At 40.3% G+C, this 23,101-nt stretch overlaps 1 protein-coding gene and 1 pseudogene across 1 annotated transcript; one reads left to right on the forward strand and one right to left on the reverse strand.

The window, feature by feature from the left end:
* On the forward strand, positions 1 to 14,008 carry SLC26A2 (solute carrier family 26 member 2). Its single transcript, XM_090288396.1, has 4 exons — positions 1 to 234; positions 6,567 to 6,751; positions 8,658 to 9,387; positions 10,413 to 14,008. The coding sequence occupies exons 3-4, from the start codon at positions 8,683 to 8,685 to the stop codon at positions 11,928 to 11,930; spliced, it is 2,223 nt and encodes a 740-aa protein (XP_090144522.1). The 5' UTR covers positions 1 to 234; positions 6,567 to 6,751; positions 8,658 to 8,682; the 3' UTR covers positions 11,931 to 14,008.
* Positions 14,009 to 18,015: 4,007 nt separating this feature from the next.
* Positions 18,016 to 18,766, reverse strand: LOC150000855 (ferritin light chain pseudogene; annotated as a pseudogene).
* Positions 18,767 to 23,101: the final 4,335 nt, after the last annotated feature.

Genomic DNA, 23,101 nt, shown 5'->3' on the forward strand with positions numbered 1-23,101 from the left:
TTTGCTCAGAGTTGGCTTTCCGCACACTTCCTGCGGCACCTGGTCCCCGCGCCCCAACGTCCCAGCCGGCCGGACTCCGCCTCCTCGGGGGCCGGGAGATGGGCGGGGAAGGGGACGAGCTGGTAAAAGGGAGGCCGGCTCCGGACCGGGCTGCCTCTGCCCACGCGGTCGTGTGTCCTCACCTCCGCACGGCAGAGGACGCTGCGCGGGGTCTCAACGCGCGGGGTGGCCCAGGTGAGAATTAGGGAGGGGACGCGAGAGCGGGGGAGGGAGCGATGCCAGCTTCCACGCGGTCAGCTTTTAGGGTCGTCCTGGCCTGTGTCCCAGGCGTGCTGGGAGGAAGCCCGGACCAACGGTCGCCGTGGGCGTCGCGACTGGGCAGTGATCGGGTTTATTTCCTGGGTAGGCAGAGACGGAGGCAGGGCGAAGTGTCAAAGCCCCACTCCCCCACTCTGTCATCCCGGCCCCGCTCCTTTGCCCTCTAGCCCCACATCACACCGAGTGCCCCCGCACCTCGCAGATAAGTGTTGCCCTTTGGACCCAGATATCTGGGAGGAGGACCCAAGAGAATGAGCTTTCATCACTGCCTTCTCCGCTCTCCAGCACTGATGGGGAAACTGAAGCCTGGACCCCAGAGAGGACTTGATATCTTGGTTTTTAAAAGCCACACACCTGGTTAAGTACAAATCAGGGCCTTGGAAATTCATAGACTTAAGTTGAAATTCTTTCCCTGGATAGATGAAGACACTGGAAAGACACAGAGAGGACCAGGACCTTGCCTAGAATTACACAGCAAGTCATTTGCAGAGCTAGGACTTGTACTCCCAAGCTCATAGAATATCAGACTGACCCTTTCCTTGCACAGACTGAGGACTGCGGTGAGTCAGAAGCATTCAGGACTTAAACTCCCTTTCTGGTACCTAGTCGTGTGTGTGTCCGCGCGCACGCGTGTGTGGTTGTGTGCCCGAGCGCCCCTCGCCACCCTTGTCCCTAGGGCTCTTTATGTGAAGTCTGGGACTAATTGATATCCACTATTGGGCTAAGGAGAAGATCTGGTTTTCGAAAATTAAGTCAATGAGAAATGGAGAACCAAACCTGTTGGAAAGAAATGAGCCCCCTCCCCTTTTTTTCCCTTCAGGATTCTCAAGGGACAGAGACCATTAGCTATTTTTTATTGAGCAGATGCTGTATGTCAGACACTGTGCTAAGTACTTTACTTGTGTTAGCTTTACAACAACGCTGCAAGTTAAGTGATGCTACCTCCATTTTACAGGTGAGACATGGATGCTGAGAAAATTAAGTTTTTTACCCAGTGCCATACAGCTGTTGAACAGTATGGCTGGGATCTGTCTGACTCCGCATCATACCCAATATTTCTCCAAGTTTGGCCTTCAGCTCACTGGCTCAGAATGATCCAGGGTCAAAGTCTTAGATCATGTCCCTAGACTTGCCCGAGAACCTACATTTTAATAGATCTCTGGTTTAATATCATTGTATGTACTATATATAATGTGCTGCCTCCCTCAGGAGGATCTAGAAATGACACACTTGGGGCTCTGCTGAGAGGTAGATAAGATTTATTAGGGGTGATTTTTGAGCATTGACATAACTTTCAGTGTGCACAAACCCCCAGGCAGATGCTTGCCAAACTGTGTAATTTCTTGACACAAGCCTGGTTTTTTTTTGGGGGGGGGGGGGCGGGTGGGTGGAGGAAGAGGGCTGACTCCTTTTTCATTAACACATAGCTCTTATAAACTATTATTTATCCATTCACTCAACAATACTTGCTAAGAATTTATGTGAGGGTATTGATACAGTTGTGAATAAAACAGAGCAAGTTACTACTCTTGTGGGAAAGACAGGCAATTAACAAAAAAGTAAATTCATGGTAGGAGATGGTGAGAGGGTCAGGGAGAAAAGTAAAGCAAAGTAGAGGAGACAGGAGTGCAAGGCAGGGGTGAGCTCAAGGGAGGCGTGGTGGTGGCCGTAGTGCTGTATTATGTATCAGGTTTAGGAGGGAACTGATAAAGGCAGCATTTGAGAGGCAACAGAAGTAGAGGAGGCAAGAGCCTGCTTGGCCTGTTTGACTGTTGTCTGGGATACAAATGATTCTAACCAAAATGTAGCTACAGGTGTACATTTTACATCATCACTCCTAATAGAAAAAGAAAATGCAAGCACTACCAATGCGTGAGTATAGTATGAAAGCTGAAAGTAATTTCATTCTTAATTCTTTTACCAGACGTGCTTCAAGCCATTTGTTCCGTTCACTAATTAAAATTATTAACTCAGAAATGGTTTGAGCACTTGGCCACAGAGCATTGCTTTGAACTGTCTCCTGAGCCTTCTAAGCAAGGAGACAAGTTTGGGGGCCATGTGGTATTTTAGAAACAGAGTTAAGCTTGGAAATTGGAAGGTGGGTTTTGGGAACCTGGTTCTACCAGTTGAGCGAGTGACTAAACTGACTTTTCTCATATTAAAGACAGGAATTCATACGCTGTTCTCAGATTTATTGAGGAGGCAAATGGGAAGTGTATATGAAATCTTTTTGAAAGCAGCAAATTACTGTGGAAAGAACTATTTAATTCTTTGATCATGATTATACATGGTTATTTTCTTCTTGGGTATTTTATCATTTTGTCTGATAATGGGCTTTATATTAGAATCAGTATGTCATAGTGCTTGTAGTACCAATACAAGCCTTATGGTGGTTCTTTTTGCATCACAGACAAATGAACATTGCTAATAATTTGTGATAAAAGAAAATAGGGACGAGTTCTTAGTCTTCCTTATATTTACTTGAAACTTCACCTGTATATTCACTTCAGCGTATACTCTAGTGTTCTCACGTAGACTTAAGTGCTAAATAGTTACATGGAATCCGCTGGGGAAGGACGGCTGAGGAGTTTCAGCCCCCTGGTCCGCATTTGGACATCTTACAGCAATCTCAAATCTGTGGAGCCTAAAGCCCAACTTTTTGTCCTCTCCTACCTTTCCGTTTCGTCCTCCGCATTCCCATCCCCCGTCCTTCCCATCGTGTGGTCCACCTCAGAATCCACCTGAGATTTGCGCATTTCCTTTAAGCACCAGAAGATGTAATAAGAAAATACAGAATTGTTTATCAAATGATTGCTATAGGAAATGATTTTTCTCAAAAACCTTCAGAGCCTGTGCACCACCTGCAGATTAACGTCTGCTTTTCTCAGCCTGCCAGACAAGGCCCTTCGGAATCTCCCCCAGGTAGCTCCCTCTCCGCTAATCTCCCATGTGCGTTGGCACTTTGAACATGCCATTCTCATCTCTGACGCTTCTCCTCCAACCTCGGAACTGTTGCTGTTTGTGTTTTCTTCTCCCTAATTGATTTTGCAAGTCCTTATCTTTCCAACTCTGGCCCAGAGTTCAGAGCCCAGTTGAGATGTTCTTTCCCGGAAAGCGTTCTAAGCTATTAGAGCTCTTTGCAGATTGCTCCCCTGCTTAGATGCTATTGTCCTAGTAGTTGGCAGCCTCGGTTTTATTTAGCAGTGAGGTTGTAGCATACATGTGCAACTCGAGCAACGCATGAATGGGAGACCATTGTGTTTCAGAGGCAGACTTCATCATTCGCCTCTGAAAAGGTATTTCAGTTTTACAAATTGTAAAACTATTAGGTACAATTATATGCTGTAATTACTTATCAGAAGTAGGCATTGTTTCACTTATATCTGCACATTTTCAGATAGAAGTTGGCTGACCCCATCAGGCTTTTGGACTGTCAGTAATTCACATGGGAAATTGTACCAGTGCTGCTGTTCAGTCGCCTGGATAAGACCCACCCTTAGTCATGTGCCTAACTGAAGAAAATACAGAAATGTCTCTTCTGTAGTGTTGCCTAAACTGCCATTATACTTTAATATGTAAATGTATTTTTCAAATATTTTGTTGGTTTTTTCCTCCCATTACTGCAGGGTAATGTGGAAGATTCAAATGTTTTCTTCTTGAGTTAGTCCACTCTCAATTATTGATGTTAATAGAGGGGGAGATTATCCTAGATGATACAGTAGAATCCTGTTTTATTGAACTTCATAAAATATACAGTTTGTATTCCAACCTTCTTAAGATGGAAGTCTGGCTGTAGACTGTATTCTAAGGGTAAACATTGATTTCTTAATTTTCATTAGCAATTAGTGAATACTATAATTGAAAGCAGGAACAAGCTTGGGGAAGTGAGAGTATTTTTGTACAAAAAATTACTTGAAACATTTGTTATGTTCTAAAGTAGATATTTCCACTTGAAAATCTGTATTGCTTTGCATCCACCTTTTTCTGTATTTGAGTTATGTGTTTAGTGAAAATTTGAGTCCCTATTTTGGAAAGCATAGCGTGGACACTTTTAAAGATGAACTGGAATGGAGCTTGCTCTCAATGAGCTTAATTTGTATGGAGGGCATGCCTACCATTTAGTTTAAGATAATTTTTAATGTAGTTTTATATTGTTTTGAGTTTTTAAAATAGGTTTGAAAAGGTAATAAATTAGTTTTGAGGACAATTTTAGGGGGTGAGTAGGATAGGTAAGGAGACTATAGACCGTTTTTGGATTGAGACTGATGGCAGAGTCAGTTCCACTTCTAGGACTGTTTGTGAGAGAATATCTATGTTTTTGAGAGATAGAGACGGAAAAGGACCGTGACCATGAGTTACAGAGAAAGAGCTAGGTGTAAGTTTGTCGATATTGATGCTAGATTATTTGGGGTAGCATATAGGTGAACCTAGGTCATGTAGGGTAGCTAAGGTCTAAAGTGCCTGAAGTTAGAGAAAACTAGTGGTAGGAATAGTAAGTACCATGCTCAACAAAGAGCTGTTCTTAGAGTCCTACAAGCTGGAGTTTATTACCTGGTTGAGTCACTTATAAGCTAAATAAATTATTAAATTGGAAAGTCCTTTCACTTTATAATCTATGTATATGTTTATAATGGACTTCTTATACACAGCATATAGTTGGGTCTTAATTTTTTATCCAGTCTGAGAGTCCTCTGTCTTTTAATTGGAATGTTAAAACCATTCATATTTAATGTGATTATTTATATGTTTGGATTAAACCCTACCATCTTGCTAGCTGTTTTCAATTTGTTCCATCTGGTTTTGGTCTCTCTCTCTCTTTTTCTTTCCCTCTTTTTCTGCTTTTTCTAGGGTTAATTGAGAATTTTTAGATTCCATTTTATCTATGTAATTATAGATAAAAAACAGTTGACATTATATATGCCTTTAAAAAATTGAATGGTTACCCTTGGGTTTACAACATACAGCTTTAACTAATCAGAGCCTACTTTCAAATAATACTACATCATTGCACATTTAATCTAAGTCCTTACAATTCCCAATTTCCCCTCCCGTTTTTCATGCTATGATTTTCATACATTTTATTTTGTAAGGTATAAACAAAATTCATTCCTATTTTTGCTTTGAAAGTTATCTTTTATTTTATTTTTTAAAATATTTTATTTATTTATTTTTGGAGAGGGGCAGGGAGGGAGAAAGAGGAGAGAGACATAAATGTGTGGTTGCCTCTTACAGGCCCCCAACTGGGAACTTGACCCACAACCCAGGAATGTACCCTGAGTGGAAATTGAACCAGCGACCCTGAAAGTTACCTTTTAGAACAATTAAAAAATTGTTTTTGATAAAACATGGATTTTATTTTATCTTCCTGTGTTCCATTTGTGTTGTATACTGTGTAAAACTGATTTTCTTCTGTTTGGTATATGTTTATATAATAATGCTGGTCTGCTGGCATTAAGTCCTCTTAGTGTTTGTTTGGGTAAGTTTTTATTTCTCCATCTTTTAAAAGATATTTTTTTCTGGGTATGGGATTCTGGACTGATAGTTATAGTTCTCTGATAAAGCTATCTTCTAGGTTGTATGGTTTCCAATAAAAAGTCTGTTTATATTCTTATATTTGTTCCTGTGTATGTAAAGTGTTTTTTTTTTTTTTCCCTTTGGCTGTCTTTAGGATTTTATCTTTGTCTTTTGTTTTTAATAGCTTGAATACAAAATGTCTAAGTGTGGGGGTTTATTTATTTATTTATTTACTTGACCTTTCTCGTATTCTCTGGTATTCTTGGATGTATAGTTTGGTGTCTGTCATTAATTTTGGAAGATTCTTGGCCATTTTGTCTTCAAATATTTTTTCTGCTCATTCTCCTCCTTTTGAGATTCTAATATGCTTATATTACATTGTTAATATGTACCGCAGCTCTTACATGTTCTTTTACATTATTATTATTGATTTTTAAAAATGTTGTTTTTCTCTTACTGCTCCCATTTAGACAATTCCTATCGATCTAGCTTCAATTTTGTTGATTCTTTCTTTGGCTCTGTCATGTTTACTGAAGAATCTGTCGAAGGCATTACTCATCACTCTTACAGTGTTTTTCACTTTTAGCATTTCAATTTAATTCTTTCCTACAGTTTCCATCACTCTGTTGAACTTTCTAGTATTAATTTTTTATGTTTTTCTTCCCAGGTAGCAGCCATATAGGGCAAGATGTGGATTGCTTTAGCTTTTCTTATTCTTCTTTTACATATCTTAGGTTTGGAAAAGCCTTTTGGCCCAGAAATCACTAAGAGCTGTTTCAGAACAGAATGACAGGACATGAGAAGTGCACTCAGAAAAGGCTGGTCTGAAAGTGGGAAGTGATGAGAGAGGTACAGATTGGTTGCACTGAGGAATGAAGACCTACTGTGTGTATCCACCAATCTGATTGACTTGCTCAGGGTAAGTGTCCATCTAAGTCTATTCACTTTTTCCTCATCTGCTTAATAAGACCATCAAAGTAACTACTATTTTACTCTTGTTTAGTGGGATGACCCTTCATCCTAAACAAAATTAATGTGGGTTACTTTTCTACATCATGTGCAACATCTTAAATGGCTCATGGGTCCTGGATTTTGACATCTTGGTACTGTTAGGTTCATAGAGCTTCACAAGGGCCTATTTTTCTGTCAATTCCAACTATATTTTCTCTCTCTCTGACTATAGTCATAAATGTGGTTATTCATTTATTCTTTCATTCATTCAAACATTTTGCAAGCCTGCCACCTTAGAGTTAATATATGACATTCATGGGTGATTATACTGATGAACAAGATGTCCTTTCCTCCAGGAGCTGGAGAGACTCCCACTTCACAAATACAAGAGTGCGGTCAGTACTATAATGGAGGTGTAAACTGCTGTGGGACATGAAGGGTGCAGTGATTCATTTGCACTGGGAGAGCTTGGTCAGGGCTTTCTGTACAAGGCTGCATTTTAACTGGGTTTTAAAAATGATTAGGATCTTGACAGGCAGAGAGAGGTGGATGGCCGGGCTAAATTAAGCAAGCAGCTAGCACCAAGACATGGTTTGGCGAAGTATTTGGTAAACAGCCTGTTCCTTTGAGAGCCTGTTGCTTTTTCCTCCTCTTTTCCTCTTATTACAAGATTTTTGTTGTTGTTGTCTCTTCTTTCCTTTTGGTTAATTTAACCTGCTTCATTTCCCTGAAGTTATTAGTGGACAGTCTTAGGGTGCTAGTTCTGTAGTTTAGGACCCAGTGATGCAGGATCACTTGGTTACCCTCCAAGTGGAAGTACAGGGCAACAGCACACCTCTGTTCATAGTGTGCACTTAGAATAGTAAAGCGAATCTTTATTTGCATGAACATGGCAGATGTGACTTCTATACTAGAAGAAAGTAGAATAGACCAAAACTTACCAGAACACATATCAGACATTGGTCCCATCAGTGCACCCCATGCTCTTGACATTTGTTTTTTTCAGAAATCTCTTACCAACTTCTCTCCCCTCTTTCCTACCAAGCAAAGGAGTGTTGTTCAGAGGCTTAACCCTTTGTGTGCCATGTGCAATTCAAAATTTGGATCAATATGAGAAAAGGTTATATTAATATATAACCTGAAGTACAAAAAAAGAGAGCAAAACATAAAATATGAATTATTCCATTGTTATTTACATTTATAGCCATCGAAAAAAGAGTTGCTGGGAGCGACGCTGGCACTTTTGGAAAATTTGTCAGCATTGCTCACAGCGACATTGGCACTCAAAGGGTTAAATGCATTCTGCCCTGGTTTCTTTCTTTTTCCAAAAGCCTTTATTTTTCCTCTTTCACTTGATTTTCCTTCTTTATTTTTATTTTCAACAATTAGGGCGTTATTTAAACCTCACCCCCTGCCAAAAGACCATCTTCTTTGTTTCAGAGACTTGTAGGTAGAGCTGGAGGTTTGGGACCAGATCCAATTTTACAGTATATCTGGCAGTGAAAAACCTGAAAAGAAGGCAGTTGATAGCATACAGAAAGGAGGAAACAGGCCACCCTGATACCTTTTCTGAAGAAAAAACTAGAGGGGTATCCAGGCAGAGATGGAGAAGAATTCTTGAATGATTTTATACTCTCGGGATGTCCTGTACCCAGTGAATTACTTGCTTTGACTTGGCTCTTTATGGTCTGCCTTGTTCTTCCTTTTTTCTTTCCTTACCAAGACAAATGAGGCTCAACTAAGGAAAGTGAATATAAAATACCTACCCCCAAACTGAACTCTTCTTAACTCCCATGAATGAAAAGTAGGGCTGTCAACATGGTGTGTCCTGGGAATTATTTAATCAGTTAACTCTGTTATTTTCTCTGGGGTAGGAAGCTAAAGCATCTATCTCCAGAAATGTCTTCGGAAAGTGCAGAGCAACATGACCTTTCACCCAAGGACTCAGTTGAAGGAAATGGCCAGTACAGTCTGCCGTCTAAGATCCATGTGGAGCTTGAAAAGGAATCAAGTAATGACTTCCAGCAATTTAAGGCTACTAATCAATGCAGACATTATCCTAGGATCCACATGGAACCTCAAGAGAAATCAAATACTAACTTCAAACAATTCGTCACCAAAACACTACAGAAGAGTTGCCAGTGCAGCCAAACCAAAGCCAAAAATATGATTTTTGGTTTCCTTCCTGTCTTGCAATGGCTCCCAAAGTATGATCTGAAGAAAAACGTTTTAGGAGATATGATGTCCGGCTTGATTGTGGGCATCTTATTGGTGCCCCAATCCATAGCATACTCCCTTTTAGCTGGCCAGGAACCAATCTATGGTCTGTACACATCTTTTTTTGCCAGCCTAATTTATTTCCTATTGGGAACTTCTCGTCACATCTCTGTGGGCATTTTTGGAATACTGTGCCTTATGATTGGTGAAGTAGTTGACCGAGAACTACACAAAGCTGGCTATGACACTGCCCATAGTGCCCCGTCTTTAGGGATGGTTTTGAATGGGAGCACATCATTAGACCAGACATCAGACAGGATATGTGACAGAAGTTGCTATGCAATTACAGTGGGCAGCACTGTAACTTTTATCGCTGGAGTTTATCAGGTAAGAAACAATGGAATGAGTGGTTGTTTCTGGCAAAAGGAATCACTATGCATGAAATCTCAAATCTGTAGGGAATCTTAGGTATCACAATAATCAAAGCTATCACTTATTGAATGTTCAGGATATGTGAGGGGTAGATCCAAAATTCAAACCCTAGGTTGACTCTCTAGGTAAAATAAGGCTCCTTCTCTTTTCTCAACCCTAGGCTGCCTCTTAACCAGTTTTTAGTCAGCCAGATTTTAATTATTTGGTTGTGAAACTTTAGACCAGAAAGGGATGCCAGACCACCTAGTACAACTCCTTGATTTTATATGTCAAGAACATTGCTTTGCTTGATATTATGCGTGGTTGATTACTGGCAGAGTCAGCATTAACGGTCAGGCCGGAATGGTAACAGAGTGAGGGTGGGGAGAGGACACATGAAAGAATTTTTCAAGCTATACATGACCACCTCCTTTTTCCTTTAGAATTTCTAAGGATAGTAGTTCTCTTGGACTATTGCAGAGGGAAAAAGTTGAGGAACACTATTTTATATCATCAGCCAGGAGACAGGATTAGAAAGGAAATTCTTCTTGGGTCTCCTATAGAATCCACTAATCTGCCATTTCCATCATGACCCTGCCTTTTGGCATCCAGGGGTCAGTGCCAGCACTAAATCTCTATTACGGGCATTTGGAACCAATAAAGGAAGGGGAAGAGGAGCTCACTTTATTCGGTGCTTGGATGAGGAGGAGAGGGAAAGGGTGGGGGTGTACAGAGAGTTGTTTTTAAGAGTTTGAGAAGGTAGGAATCCTAAGTTCTTGTTTCATTTGGGCTGATGAGTACTAGTGTGCGTAGCCCTCCGAGTGTCAGTAAAATGAGCCCTGCCTCTAAAATGAGAGGATTGACATATGATTGATTTCTTTCTAGCTCTGACATTCTATGATGCTCTGATGGTATGTCTCTATGTAAAAACAGCCAGGGTAATATAGGATTTAAAGACTCTTTTCCATTTATATTTAATACTTGCATATCTTTCCTTCCAGGTAGCGATGGGCTTCTTTCAAGTGGGCTTTGTTTCTGTCTACCTCTCAGATGCCTTGTTGAGTGGATTTGTCACTGGTGCCTCCTTCACTATTCTTACATCTCAGGCCAAGTATCTTCTTGGGCTCAGCCTTCCTCGGAGTAATGGCGTGGGCTCACTCGTCACTACTTGGATACATATCTTCAGAAACATCCATAAGACCAACCTCTGTGATCTTATCACCAGCATTTTGTGCCTTTTGGTTCTTTTGCCCACCAAAGAACTCAATGAGCACTTCAAGTCCAAGCTTAAGGCACCGATTCCTACTGAACTGATAGTTGTTGTGGCAGCCACATTAGCCTCTCATTTTGGAAAACTGAATGAGAAATACAATACCAGTATCGCTGGACATATTCCCACTGGGTTTATGCCACCCAAAGCACCGGACTGGAACTTAATTCCTAGTGTGGCTACAGATGCAATAGCTATTTCTATCATTGGTTTTGCTATCACTGTATCACTTTCTGAGATGTTTGCCAAGAAGCACGGCTACACGGTCAAAGCTAACCAGGAAATGTACGCCATTGGCTTTTGCAATATCATCCCTTCCTTCTTCCACTGCTTTACTACTAGTGCAGCTCTTGCAAAGACGTTGGTTAAAGAATCAACAGGCTGCCAAACTCAGCTTTCTGGTGTGGTGACAGCTCTGGTTCTTTTGTTGGTCCTCCTGGTAATAGCTCCTTTATTCTATTCTCTTCAGAAAAGTGTCCTTGGTGTGATCACTATTGTAAATCTCCGGGGAGCTCTCCGTAAATTTAAGGACCTGCCCAAGATGTGGAGGGTTAGCAGAATGGATACAGGTATCTGGTTTATTACCATGCTGTCCTCCGCCCTGATAAGCACTGAAATTGGCCTGCTCATCGGGGTTTGTGTTTCTATGTTTTGTGTCATCCTTCGCACTCAGAAGCCAAAGAGTTCGTTGCTTGGCTTGGTGGAAGAGTCTGACCTTTTTGAATCCATGTCTGCTTACAAAAACCTTCAGGCTCAGCCAGGCATCAAGATTTTCCGCTTTGTAGCCCCTCTCTACTACATAAATAAAGAATGTTTTAAATCTGCTTTATACAAAAAAACTCTCAACCCAATCTTAGTAAAGGCAGCTCAGAAGAAGGCAGCCAAGAGAAAGATCAAAAAGGAAACAGTGACTCTCAGTGGCGTCCAGGATGAAGTTTCAGTGCAACTTTCCCATGATCCCTTGGAATTCCACACCATAGTGATTGACTGCAGTGCGATCCAATTTTTAGATACAGCAGGGATCAATACACTGAAAGAAGTTCGCAGAGATTATGAAGCCATTGGCATCCAAGTCCTGCTGGCTCAATGCAATCCCTCTGTGAGGGATTCCCTGGCCCGGGGAGAGTATTGCAAAAAGGAAGATGAAAACCTCTTTTATAGTGTACATGAAGCGATAGCTTTTGCAGAAGAATCTCAAAATCAGAAAGGGATATGTATTCCCAATGGTCTGAATCTAGTGAGCAATTGAATGAGTAGGTGGAAGGAAGAATAATGTCCAGCCAGTAGCAACTTGCATACTTGAAATTTTCACTTACTAGCTGGGCATTACTCTTCCTTCGAAGCTAATGGCCTTTGTAGGTTACGCAAGTGCCGCAGAGCTTATTGTTAGGCAGCATCGAGAAGAGGAAAGTATTGTGGTTTCAAGCTTTCTTGCAGAGAGGAGGTATTCTTGCAGTTAAATATCTGTTGAATTGGTCTGTGAAGTAGCCCTAAAACTTAATGACCATCCTCTTTTAGGAGATATGCTTTTGGACTATTCCTTCTCCAGGAGTGAAAGGGGTGAAGTTGGTATTTACAGGAGATGTGCTGGAGCCTACATTATACAGCTCTTTGGAGAAAGAGTGGAAAGGAGGCAGGGAAAGGATGTTGTGCCTGCTTTTGTGCCAGCAGATCAAGAGGCCTCTGGAGCACAAGGTAATAACTCCACAAGTGTTTTTTCATATTTGTGCTTCTCCGTACCCGGTTCTTTGCTCCCCAGATGCAGTAGGATATCTGGCTTTTAGTAGGAAAGCACCATTCCTCACATTAAGGCAGGGAACCATGGGCATAGGCCTATCAGGAGTCCGATGGCTGGGCATGTTTGTGAAATCCTACCAGGCAAATTCCCATTATACAGAACACTCTTTGTAATACACTTGATGTTTTTAGGCCTGTCTTTTTGTTTAGGGTGAGTAGGGAAGCAAAGAGCTCTTCATAATCAGCAAAAACAATAGGAATCCTCCCTGTCTTTCCTGTGATCTGTATCTGTCCCTGTCTTTCCTGTGATCTGTATCTGTCCCTGTTTCTGAGTATTTCTCTCCGATTAAGCTCTGCTGTAGCTTTCAGTAGTTTAGTGTATTTTTCATGGAATCTGTCCTGAACTGCTATGTCTGATTACCAGCAGCAAGCTTGCCAGATAAAAGGCAGCATGCTGGACCCTGCGATTCTATACAGTGTTTTAAATGAGCTTGAGGCAAACCATTAAGGGCAGATTGCAAATAGGAATGCTTGACAGCAGGTCCCTTAACATTTGTTTACTTAGCAGTGATTTTTTTCCCCTTCCCATGGCATTTTAGCTAAGGTCAGTTGGGGATTGACAGTCTTTCTCAAAGAGAAGCTACTGTTCACCTTTATTTCTGCAAGAAAAATGATTGTAACCAATAGAAAAGAATGCACAGAAGCTTGCAAAGGAACATCAATAATTAATTTGTAGATGTTTTAGTGAAAACAAAGCTACTGCTTACTACCACGGACTGTATTGATTTACAATGGATACTGATGACAGTGACAGCTTTGAACTCTTTGGGCCCCCTAAAACTATTATGCGAGAGATTTAGAAGCATCACATTCATGCAACCCAATTATTTATGACAGCCGATCACAGGTTGTGGCTCTAGGAAGAGTTGCTTTTGAAAAGCAAGAATGCCTGATATTGAAAACTTACGGTTCTATATCTGTACCTTGATAGGTGAGAAAAAAACATACAAATAAGTTTTCCAAAATTAGGACTAGGAGACTAGTTTATGTGAGATAGAAACATTTAGCCACACCATTGAAAATAGACAAAATAATATTTGCAAAAGTGCAAAATTATTCTTTAACCTGCTCCTACATTATAAACAATTTAAATATTTATGAGAAACCCTAAGTGTAGGGCATCCATAAACTGCAACTCTTGCTTTTCCATTGGTAGAGCTGTGCCCATCATGGAAAATACCTTTCCGTTATTAAAGCAGTTTCTCCATAGAAAAGCTGAATATCTGTCTTTAAAGTGATTGGCTACATGATTAAATGTAACAGCATCCTGAATTTTGACATTCTTTTAGAATGTAAGTCTAGAATTTCAGAAATGTTCACCACTGTTTGTTTGTTTTGGGTTTTTTCGTTTGTTTGGTTTTTTAGCTAATATTTGCCCATTCTATCCAGTCTTATGAATGGTAAGAGTAAAATCATAGTATCTTGGTCAGTCATTTGTTTTTAATCCTGGTCTTCCTCTTCCAAGCCACTTTTGAATCCAGACCCATTATCATGCCATGAGAGAGGAGAGTACATGCTTCAGGCAACTCTAACAAACTCTGGTGCAGCGACAACAAAGAGTCAATCCAAAGAATTTGAAGAACCTTTTAGAAGAATGGAGTAACAGAATTTGACCTTTACCTGATAATTTTCTCTATACGGGGATATAAACGGTTCTGGAGCTTTATGTAACAAGCAAATTCTTGAATTGTGCTCTGGTTTGTACCTCCCCCACCCAAACAAACAAGAGATTCTGCTTTAGGTAGCCAGTTGTAAAAACACTTAAGATTTCACTAGAATATGTATCTTACCCTTTCTGCTGGGTGGAAGTTTGCCTATATGTACACGCTTTTACAATTTTTTGCTGATATTTAGAGAAATAAACCAAAGCATAATTCGCCAGCAAAACTAATGTTTTCACTTGCTTTCTAGCTCAAAGCTAGAAATGGACTTTTAGTTCATTAGGGAATATAATACAAACTTTATTGATACAAAATATCTTGCTTACTCCAAACTTTAGTGTCGAAAGGAAACATTTTATCAATGCTTATTGAAAAATGTACAAGATTCTGTCTTAAAATGGTCATTTTATTGAAATGTATTGTGTACACACTTAATGGTTGAAACTTTGCAACCTTATTTATCTTTAGATTTGTTACCATTCAGAGGGCTGGACTGTGCCCATGCATAGAGAGACTAAGGATTAACATTTAAGAGAGGGGTGAAGGGAACAGACCATTGAAAAGACCATCTCTGACCAAGGGAGAAAACACAAGGACTCAGGTGAATAGGATCCAATCCCTGGTTAGCCCCACCCAACACTAGGGAGGTCAGGATTAGGAGCCACACCTTAGTTTGAGAGCAAGGTCAAAACAACTGGGTTCTGTTTCTAGGAAAGGGGCACGAATTCACCAAAAAGGAAAGAGCTGAGGATCACGTAGTAGCCAGGGTTGGGACAAAAGCCCAGGTTGACCTACTCTGAAGCACTAGTAGTGACTGCAGTACTGTCTGTGCCTCCTGTGGTTGGTAAAATTGACAGATGTCTAGTTGACACTTACTTTTACACATTTTTAATTAGGACCAAAGGATTTGGGTGGTCTAACTTGGCTTTTAAACAGTAATAGACATTGAAGCCAAATTTGTTGCTGAATTTACAGCACGGTAAATGGTGATCTTTAAGCATTTAGTGTATTCTCTTAGTAATTTGTGATTTAAGAACACATTGGGTGTTAGCTCTGATCTTAATATAAAATTGAGAAAAGGGCTATAGTGAATTTCTTGGGAACTTAAAATTGAGTGTAGGAGTAATAATGACAAATTCAAGGTCTGTGATCCTTATTAATGTTTTTAATGAATTGTTTTCCTCTATGTAGTGCCATAGATGAGCTATAGGTTCTTTTTGCATCAATGTAGATTCTGCCTCAAACACGTCCTGAGGACCTGTGCGGGAGTCTAGGGCCTGTGCCAGGCGCCGGGACTCTGATGCTAAAACCAGGAAGGCAGGCTATACGGTAACTTTACTGGGTGGCGCACAGTGGCACTTGGACATGTTTTATGAAGGAACTGAGCTGAGACTGGACTGAGGTCTGAACAAGAGGCAGGCAACTGAGGCAGATAAGGAGGCATAGATGCCCCTGGGTCTGTTCAGGCAATGATTCCACAGTGACATGGTAAAAACGAATCGAAAAGATTTGACCTTATTTAATTTTTCTCTTTTTAATGTTTCTCTCTTCTTTTTTCTTCTAATGGTTTCTTTTATTTGCTCTAGTGATGTTTTATTTGAAACTGGGCTTAAAAATAGCAAAAGGAGGAAATTGGATCTAGAAAGCTTTTAGGCTCTGAAGTAAACTGGCTTTTTTCTTTGTATAAAGAGTTTTGGTAATCATGAATGGAATCATTAATTTGAGTGCTAATAACATGAATGAAAATTATAATGAAACAGGCCAAAATAATACACCAGCTGATTCATCATAGCCTATTATTAAAGTGAAATACTATTGAAATACTCTAAGTTAAAGGTATGTTTTAGGTTTTTAAAAATATATATTAGTAACTAGGAATGGAGGATTTTAGATGTGGAAGTGGGGGAGATTTATTTATATAAGGCAATTTTTATCCTGACAAGGACTGTTTTTTTAAAGTGTTTTGCACTTTAAAGTAAACATGTTAAATACAGTTAGGAAAGTTAAATAAGCATTATACTAAATCATGGGGGGGGTTGAGATGCATTTTCTTTTTCTTTTAGCGATTTAAAGTAGGAAGGAGATATTTAATAATGAAAACTGGAATAATGAAGGACACCAAATGCCTTTACTGGAGGAGATACCATGTTCATAAGTCTGGAACCATGTATAAAACCTTTCTTGGACTTGAATTATGAGTCTGAAAAAGGCTAAATAATCAGAATCTTATTACAAAATGCCAATGACTAAATTTCTAACTGAAAGTTTTTTTAGTTGGCAAACAGACAAGCAGCCTAAGCCAGAAAGGATTTTTAACTGCAGGTTTAATAAACTTATTTTAAGGTGTTCTCTTCCCCCACCACATTCCCATCCCTCAAATAATAAGATATAATACTTGAGGTCAAACAGCGGTTGCCTTTTAATTCAAATCAGTTGGGGAATTACTGTTTGAATTCTGATGCTGCTATGATTTCTTAACAATTAATGTGAACAAATTTACATGAAATGTTACCTTTTTTTTTCCTCTGTGATTTTATATATAAATCAAGACAGTATCAGGATGACGCATGAATGGACTCAAATTTTCTGTATTATCTATTCACTAAAAAAGTATACTGCCTTTTTTCCCCCAGTTATTCATGGCCAATGACTTAGGAACATGTTTTATACCACATATATCTTTTAAAATTAAAACAAGTGCCTTGATGCTAACCCACATAAATCATGCTTAACTCTCTGTGGGATGAGAGTGAGTTATTGATGATTGCAACCTATTGCAAGAGAGGGAGAGTTGGTTAATAGCAGATCCTTTTCTTCTGGAAGGTATGTTCTTGATGTCTACTACTAAGATCCTGTATGTGTCGAGATCTAGATGTGTTATTTCATTTGTTTGCTAATAAATTGTCATGCTAATAAAATAATTCTGTGTCTAAATTATTTAACTGCAAGGTGGGGGGGGGCTTCTAATTAAGAAATACATTTAGGTCACCAGTAAGCTTTAAAATACCATCTTTTTACCTTTGGAGAGTGATTCAATCATTAGTTTTTCCCAGTTGTAACAAGAGGGTCTGTCCTTATAGAAAGCCATAAAGCATAAGAAACCCAATTCTTTCCCTTTTTACTCATGGTCCTGAGTAGGTTAATCCTTTGGGGACTCATTCTTTCCATCAGTGAAGAGGGAAGGATGAGATGGCTTTAGGAGCCTTCCAGTTTTCATGTTGCATGACTTCTATTACATACTGTGTGGGAATTACAAACCCAAATCTAACTCATGTTTTACTACTGCCCAGCCTCTGGATTATGGTAAGTGAATTTTGAGTCACATTCTTATCATCAGTCAATTGAAGCTAACACCTCATAGACTAAGAATTGGGAGTGGAATTTGTAACTAGAGCACAACACTGAGAAATAATTAACACCCACCACCTCCCCATACCTGCAGTGAAGCCTCTTCCCAAAGGTCCTCCCCTTTCTCCATCTCAACTCTGTGGAAGAAGTGGAAGTGTGGGTACAGGGGTAAGGACAGTTTTCAGTCTTACTTTTGCATTACTTTCCCCTCTCAATCTCTACCATGCCAGAGAAATTATAAGTGACTGTTCCTAAGGTTGCCCCAGTTGGCTGAATTGTCTCCCTTATGTGGCCTACCTCTGCCCTCTGGTGGCCAGAATATGCTACCACGTTTCCATTTCCAAGATATCTGGTCTCAGGTAGCAAGAACAGTTCTTTAATAGGCTTGCAACTTGGAATGACATTATTGGAGCCTATTTGTCCTTTTGTGTTATGATTTTATGGAAATATTAATAAGTATTTGATATATAATGGGCAATCAATAACTCAGCATTTTTTTTTTTTGCTGCAAAGAACTTTATTGTTAACATTTGGTCGAAAGCACGGGAGAAGGCTTCAGGATAGTTAAAGGGATGCCTACTGGTTTGAGGGAGAGGCTCAGGCAGAAGCCAGACATAGGAGGATGAAGAGGGGCCCCTCAAAGGCCTCTGGGCTCCAAAGGCTCCTAGTCATGCTCGAGGGTGAGCCTTTCTAAGAGATGCAGGCCCAGCCCAGCCTGGGGGTCAGCCTGCCTGCGGAAGTAGGTCAGGTGGTCGCACATCTTCTTGATGAGTTTCTCCTCCTCATCCAGGAAGTGGCTCTGCAGGAAATGACAGAGATGAGGGTCTGCATGGGTAGAACCCAGGGCATGCAGATCCAAAAGGGCCTGATGCAGGTTCTTCTCCAAGGCCACGGCGACTCTCATGGCATCCTCAGTTGTACCCCACTCATCTTGGGAAGGCTTCTGCACATCCTGGAAGAGGGCTCTGCCACCACGCTGGTTTTGCATCTTCAAGAGCCACTTGGCGCCCTCTTGCTTCTTCTCAGCCAACTCTCGGAAGAAGTGGCTCATGTCCTCTAGAACCACATTTTGGAAGTCTAAATAGAAGCCCAGAGATAGGTAGGTGTAGGAGGCCTTCAGATGCAGGTTGACCAGGCAGTTGACAGCAGCCTCCACCTCGCTGGAATAATTCTGACGAATCTGGGAGCTCATGGTTCCTCGGCAGTAAGAAGTTAAGCTCAAAAAATGATGTTGGCTGCTCTCGAAGGCCGAGGATGGCTGGTATGGTTCTGAAGGTGGTAACTGGAAAAGAAGTTGGAGGGTGGTTAGAGGCTGAAAGAAGGGATGTTCCCGGGTCTCTTCTGCCCAAACACTGTTTAAGCAAGAAACAGATCCAGGGGACTCCTTTTTAATTAAAGGATGCTCCTTAGGAATAGGGCAAAGAAAACTCTCTAGAGTTTTATCTATTATCAGTCTGGGTGGTTCTCTGTTAGTAGAAGAAAGGGCTGGTAAGACAGGTCCCTGTCTCTAGATGGTATTAGTGAAGTTCTAAATAGGGATAGGTAGTAATGATGACATTTACAGGACACTTAGCCTGTGTCAGGTATATCTTTTTATTCTCATGACAGCACAATTGAGGTAGGTGCCTACTCCAAGAACACTGGCCTATGGAGTAGATTGGTCAACGGGGGCAAAACTGAGCCCTCAAGAGGGGTTGGAGGGACCAGGGAGGCAGGGAGAAGCCAGAGAGGGCATGATGAAGAAAGCAGACTAAAAAATGCATAATAACAACCTCTTCTAGTTTAAAAAAACAAAGCATCAAACAAAACCCTAATGCCTAAAAGAAATCAAAGGTTTAGCCAATGTAAACCAGCCTGGAAAGCTCTCTCTTAGATATGATTTCCATCTACTGGGCCCTAATCATAAGATATGTTAAATGAGCCAAGAATGTGATCTTTTTATATATATATATATTTTTTTTTTTTTAAAGCAAGTTTAAGCACATACTTACTGAATACATACTAATGCAAGGCACTTAGACAAAGCTTTTCATACTAAAGTCTTATGTGTATAAATGGAGAATCCCTCATGATGTTCAGTGGAGGGAAACAGGTTTAACTATATGTTAGAATTCTTCATTATCAAAGAGCAGGCTATAACATGGATTGGAATAATAGTTCAGGCAATGATATTCATGAAAACTCTTTGCAAATCCTTTTAAATAGAAGACAGCTCTACCTTATCTCCAGTCATTTCCTAGTAGAATCAATGGTTCATGCAGCTTAAAAAAGGTGGCTTTGACACATTACATATTTGTCTTAATTTATATACAAGTGTTTACTGAAGTGCCTACAATGTGCCCAGCAGAGTGCTAGGCACCATTGGATCACAAAAGGCTCACTGATCCCTGGTCTTGTGGAGCTTATAGTCTAGTTAAAGAGCCACGGAATGTTGATAAAAACTTTTAAGTGCTTAACTTTAAGTTAAGAAAGGTAGAGACAAGAAGTGCTGAGGGGTTGAGGGAAAAAAAGGTGGAGAAGGTACTGGAGTCTTCAAGAAAGGCTGGAAGAAAGAGGACTCAAGTTAATGCTTGAAGAATGTGTGGGCCTAGCTTGGTAGAAGGCAGGACTAGCCTTTCAGGCAAAGGCAACTAGCAGACATGTGTATGGAGTGAAAGAAGACAGTGGCCCACTGGGGCAGCACACACACTGAACTGTATGGGGCAGCCCAGCCAGAAATGCAGATTGCAGTCAACTCTAGAGGGTGGTAAAATTTAGCTGAATAATCTAGTCTCTTATTTTCTTATTTTTTCATTGGCAATAAATTTATTAATAGAATTATAAGCCTTTAATACAGAAGATTGCTTTAAATGTTTTATTTATTTTATTGAATTTATTGGGGTTACATTGGTTCACAAAACCATACAGGTTTCAAGTGTACAACTCAACAGAACACCTGGGTACTACATCATGTGCCCATCACCCCAAGTGGTCCCCATCTCCCTACCCCCTTTGCCCACCTCCACTTATCCCTACTTCCCTTTCCCTCTGGCTATTATGACACTACTTTCTGTGTCTGTGTATGCATTTGAGAACTACCACAGACAACTGGGCACAGGAATGGGATGATGTCAATAGATCTAACATTATGTGCAAAATAGATGTCAGGAGAAAGGTAAGGGAAGAAATTAGAAATTGAGTCTGTCATCCTGACACAAGATGATGAAAGCAGTTAAGGTGCTAACAATGAGATAGAACCACAGAACTTAGCCAAAAGACATTGTTTTCGTCTCCTAAGTGTTAAAGATTGTAAATATATAGTACCTTTAATGCAAATTAGACTAGTTTGTTAAAAGGAAAAACAGCCAAAATAAGCTTTCAGAAACATCCATTTAAACATTGCTATTTTTTGTGATTGTTGTTTTGTCCAATGTGAAAGCTGTATTTTCTATAATTAATCTGCTTATACATGTTTCAACAAAAAGAAGAATAACTGAATTGCTATGGGTTTCTGAAACAGCCACAAAATTAATCTGAAGGGGGAAAATACTATACAACACTAACAGGTATCGTGTGTACCTTCTAAAAAATGAAACTGACGTTTATGTGATTAGCAATAGATACTCAGGTTATATAGGATATTAAGAATGCCTTCTTTATAGGAGAAAAACTTTAATATAAATTTGACTATAAATTTAGTTTTAAATAATTTAAAATCAACTCTGCTGTAGCATATTTCTCTGAAGAAACAAACACCAAAGGAATAAAGGTTATTTAGTAAGTAATTTTAGTGAATGCAAACGTAATGTGCCCTCATCTTGATTACATGGTCCAGGCTGGATTACAGGTGTGGAGAGAAACAGTGTGAATAATCCAAATAGGGAACGATCTAAACACTCTCACACAGCCATCTCGCTCCAAACTTTCCTCTCTCCTTGTCTGGGAATTGAGAAGTACACTGGGTTATATTTTTTCTCCCATGATCCTGATTAACAGGATTCAATGATAGTATAACCTGCCTCCCAGACTGTATCATGTCTCCTCTTTAATGCACCTTATTTCCCCGTACCTCAGCTCCCTTTTAATAAGCCTGAAGCACCACAAGACATTTCTATAGGCTAAATGGCACCTGTTAATTCTTTGGGCACAGACAGACGTACCTCTACCAAATTCTTGGTTAACTGGCGGGCCAGTCAAGAGAATAGATAAGGTTCTAAAGTTACCAAGTTAGCAGAAGGGAGTTAACAGCCCTGTAGTAAGAACAGATGTTTTCTTTTGCTTTGACAGTGATGGGGAGTATTCAGGTGGCCAGCTTCAGAGAAAAGTGCTAGAATCTAGAAAGACCAGTGGTTCGTAAAGTATGGATCCTGAACCACATCAGCATCAGCATCACCTGGGAGCTTGTTAGAAATACAAATTCTTGGCCCCCACTTAACATCCACTGAATCACAAACTCTGGAGGTAGAGTCCAGCAATCTGGGTTTTAGCAAGGCTTCCAAGGGATTCTGAAGTGAGCTAAAATTTGGAAATCACTGAGCTAAACTTACCGGGAAGAAGTTGACTCCAGGCCCATAGTGTGCTTGATTTTCCTGTGGTTAATCTGGTAGTCCTCAAACTTTTCTGCACATTGGAATCACCTGGGAAGCTTCAAAAGCTACTAAAGCTTATGACCCATCACCAGAGTTCATGATTTAATTGGTCTGTGATAAAGTCTGGGCTTTAGAAAAATTTAAAATATCAAGTGATCCTAAGGTTCAAACGAGTTTCACTAGGTTAATCAAAAGACAACACACATATTAGGCAAATTTTATTTCCAAATTCCATTCAAGGAAGTTCCCTGATTATTTCAGAGGACTGGAAATGTTGTTACAATAATATTGCTTAAACTTAAGTTTAACATCCTATCTAAAGAAATCTAAAGATTTAAAGATTTTAATAAGCTATATCTTCCAAAGTAAGAGGCAAAATAATGCCTACATTATTTGGTTTGGAGGAAATCTGTAATTTTGGAATCAATAAGAGTTTGTGTCACTCTTCTCATTAAATATTCATCTGTGCCATTTTGCATCCAGAAACAGCATCAGGAATGCCTACACAAGTGGAAAGGAACCTCATCTGAGTTTCTGGCCTCTCTGATGGTGATTTTTGGCTGCTGTGGTAAAGATGCAGCCCCCCCACCCCTGGCCCATATTCACTTCCAGCTTCATCAGTATTTTCACCAGCCACTATGCCCTGGATGACCTCTGTGGCCATCAGCTCCTACAAGATGATGAGGTCATCATCTGTAGTGATAAAGTTCTGGAAATTTACTTCATTTGGGACACATGTGGCAATAACCACTGACTCCCACAACTTTTCAATGGTAGTATCTGGTTGCCTGGCTGCTGCCTCTTTGTCAGAATCTGTCAATTGCATAGGGACAATGCCTGCTTTCTGCCAGCATTTCACCACTGTGGACTGCTTGACTGACCACCATGCTGCAGCAATCATGTCAATGGCCTGCTTGAGGTCCTTTTCCTTGATTATCACTGCTGTTGAGCTTGAGGAGGATCTGTTTTAGAAGGTGGCTCCTGCACATCACTTTCATGGTATGAATTACACTAACACTCAGTGGCTGCAGGACAGCAGTACAGTT

Source organism: Furipterus horrens, unplaced genomic scaffold (genome assembly GCF_987537825.1).
Source record: "Furipterus horrens unplaced genomic scaffold, mFurHor1.1.pri manual_scaffold_10, whole genome shotgun sequence".
In the NCBI taxonomy this organism is placed as follows: domain Eukaryota; kingdom Metazoa; phylum Chordata; class Mammalia; order Chiroptera; family Furipteridae; genus Furipterus; species Furipterus horrens.

What these genes read in the sequence shown, in the direction of transcription:
- SLC26A2 (XM_090288396.1), top strand. Translation starts at nt 8,683, where the DNA reads ATGTCTTCGGAAAGTGCAGAGCAACATGACCTTTCACCCAAGGACTCA. An exon ending in TTATCGCTGGAGTTTATCAG is followed by an intron (nt 9,388 to 10,412) that starts GTAAGAAACAAT and finishes CTTTCCTTCCAG; the next exon opens with GTAGCGATGGGCTTCTTTCA.